The following is a 1,206-nucleotide window of genomic DNA, read 5'->3' as shown; positions in this document are numbered from 1 at the left end:
GAGGGAGGAGGGGCTGGGGTCCTGGACTCCTGGGTGTGAGGGAGGAGGGGTGGGGGGCCCTGGGTCTGAGGAAGGAGGGGCTGGGGCCAGGACCCCTGTGTCTGAGGGAGGAGGAGCTGGGGTCCTGGACTCCTGGGTCTTAGGGAGGAGGAGCTGGGGCCTGGACCCCTGGGTCTGAGGGAGGTGGCGCTGGGGCCGGGACCCCTGGCTCCTGGATGCAGTAGGTGGTATGTGCCAGACCGCAGCTCTCCAGGCGCAGGTACTACCTGAGTTTCTCGTCTATGGTGGGCAGGTATGTCTTCTGGTACAGGTTGGAGGCAGCTGCCTTTGCTGAGTCCCAGTAACTGGAGAGTGATTCTTGCACCTGGGTAAGCAGGGCAGGGCTGGCCGGCTCTTCTTGCTGGGGCAGATGGGCCCCCTGGACCTCTGCAGGGGGAGAGTGTGTCAGGGGAGTGTGTGGGGCTGCAGCAGAGGAAAAGGAGATAGGAAGGAGAGGGGAGGGCAGAGGCAGGGGTAGGAAGCGCCTGGGTTGGGAAGACGCTTGGAATTCATTCCCCGGAACCTCCCTCCGCTGAAGCCCACACTCACCGAATCCCAGTACCAGGAGGACAAGAAACAGAGCCAGGAGGAATCGTGTGCCCATGGTGTCAGGAGACCTGCCACATGGAGGGGGTGTCATACGGCAGGCCGACTGGAGGCAGCCTAGTGGGGGAACTGAATCCTGCTCCTTGTTCGCTGCATGTCCGGGCAGCTTCCTCACGCCTGGGCTGGGACTCGGCCCCCTTCTTGGGCCTTACTTTCCCACATTCTGTGATTCTACTCCTGATGTTAACATTGTAATTTTTTTTTTTTTTGAGGCTGAATCTTGCTTTGTCGCTCAGGCTGGAGTGCAGTGGTGTGATCTTGGCTCACTGCAATCTCCACCTCCCAGGTTCAAGCAATTCTCCCGCCTCAGGCTCCCAAGTAGCTGGGATTACAGGTAGACGCCACCCCAGCTAATTTTTTTTTTGAGACAGTCTCGCTCCATCGCCAGGTGCCAGGCTGGAGTGCAGTGGCGCGATCTCGGCTTACTACAACCTCCACCTCTCGGGTTCAAGCAGTTCTGCCTCAGCCTCCCAAGTAGCTGGGATTACAGGCATGTGCCACCATGCCCAGCTAATTTTTGTATTTTTAGTAGAGATGGGATTTCACCATGTTGGCCAGGAT

General features: G+C 58.9%; 1 protein-coding gene across 1 annotated transcript in view; it reads right to left on the bottom strand.

Moving 5' to 3' along the window:
* APOC2 (apolipoprotein C2) overlaps positions 1-848 on the bottom strand; it is a 2,499-nt gene extending 1,651 nt beyond the window's left edge. The window contains exons 1-2 of the mRNA XM_017502433.2: positions 589-848; positions 267-426 (exon numbers count right to left, since the gene is read on the bottom strand). Of these exons, the coding sequence (XP_017357922.1) occupies positions 267-426; positions 589-679 (251 nt within the window). The 5' untranslated portion in view covers positions 680-848. The remainder of the gene's footprint in view (positions 1-266; positions 427-588) is intronic.
* Between the last annotated feature and the right edge of the window lie 358 nt (positions 849-1,206).

The sequence above is a fragment of the Cebus imitator genome, unplaced genomic scaffold (assembly GCF_001604975.1).
Source record: "Cebus imitator isolate Cc_AM_T3 unplaced genomic scaffold, Cebus_imitator-1.0 Scaffold296, whole genome shotgun sequence".
In the NCBI taxonomy this organism is placed as follows: domain Eukaryota; kingdom Metazoa; phylum Chordata; class Mammalia; order Primates; family Cebidae; genus Cebus; species Cebus imitator.
This window is presented reverse-complemented; position numbering and strand designations above follow the sequence as displayed.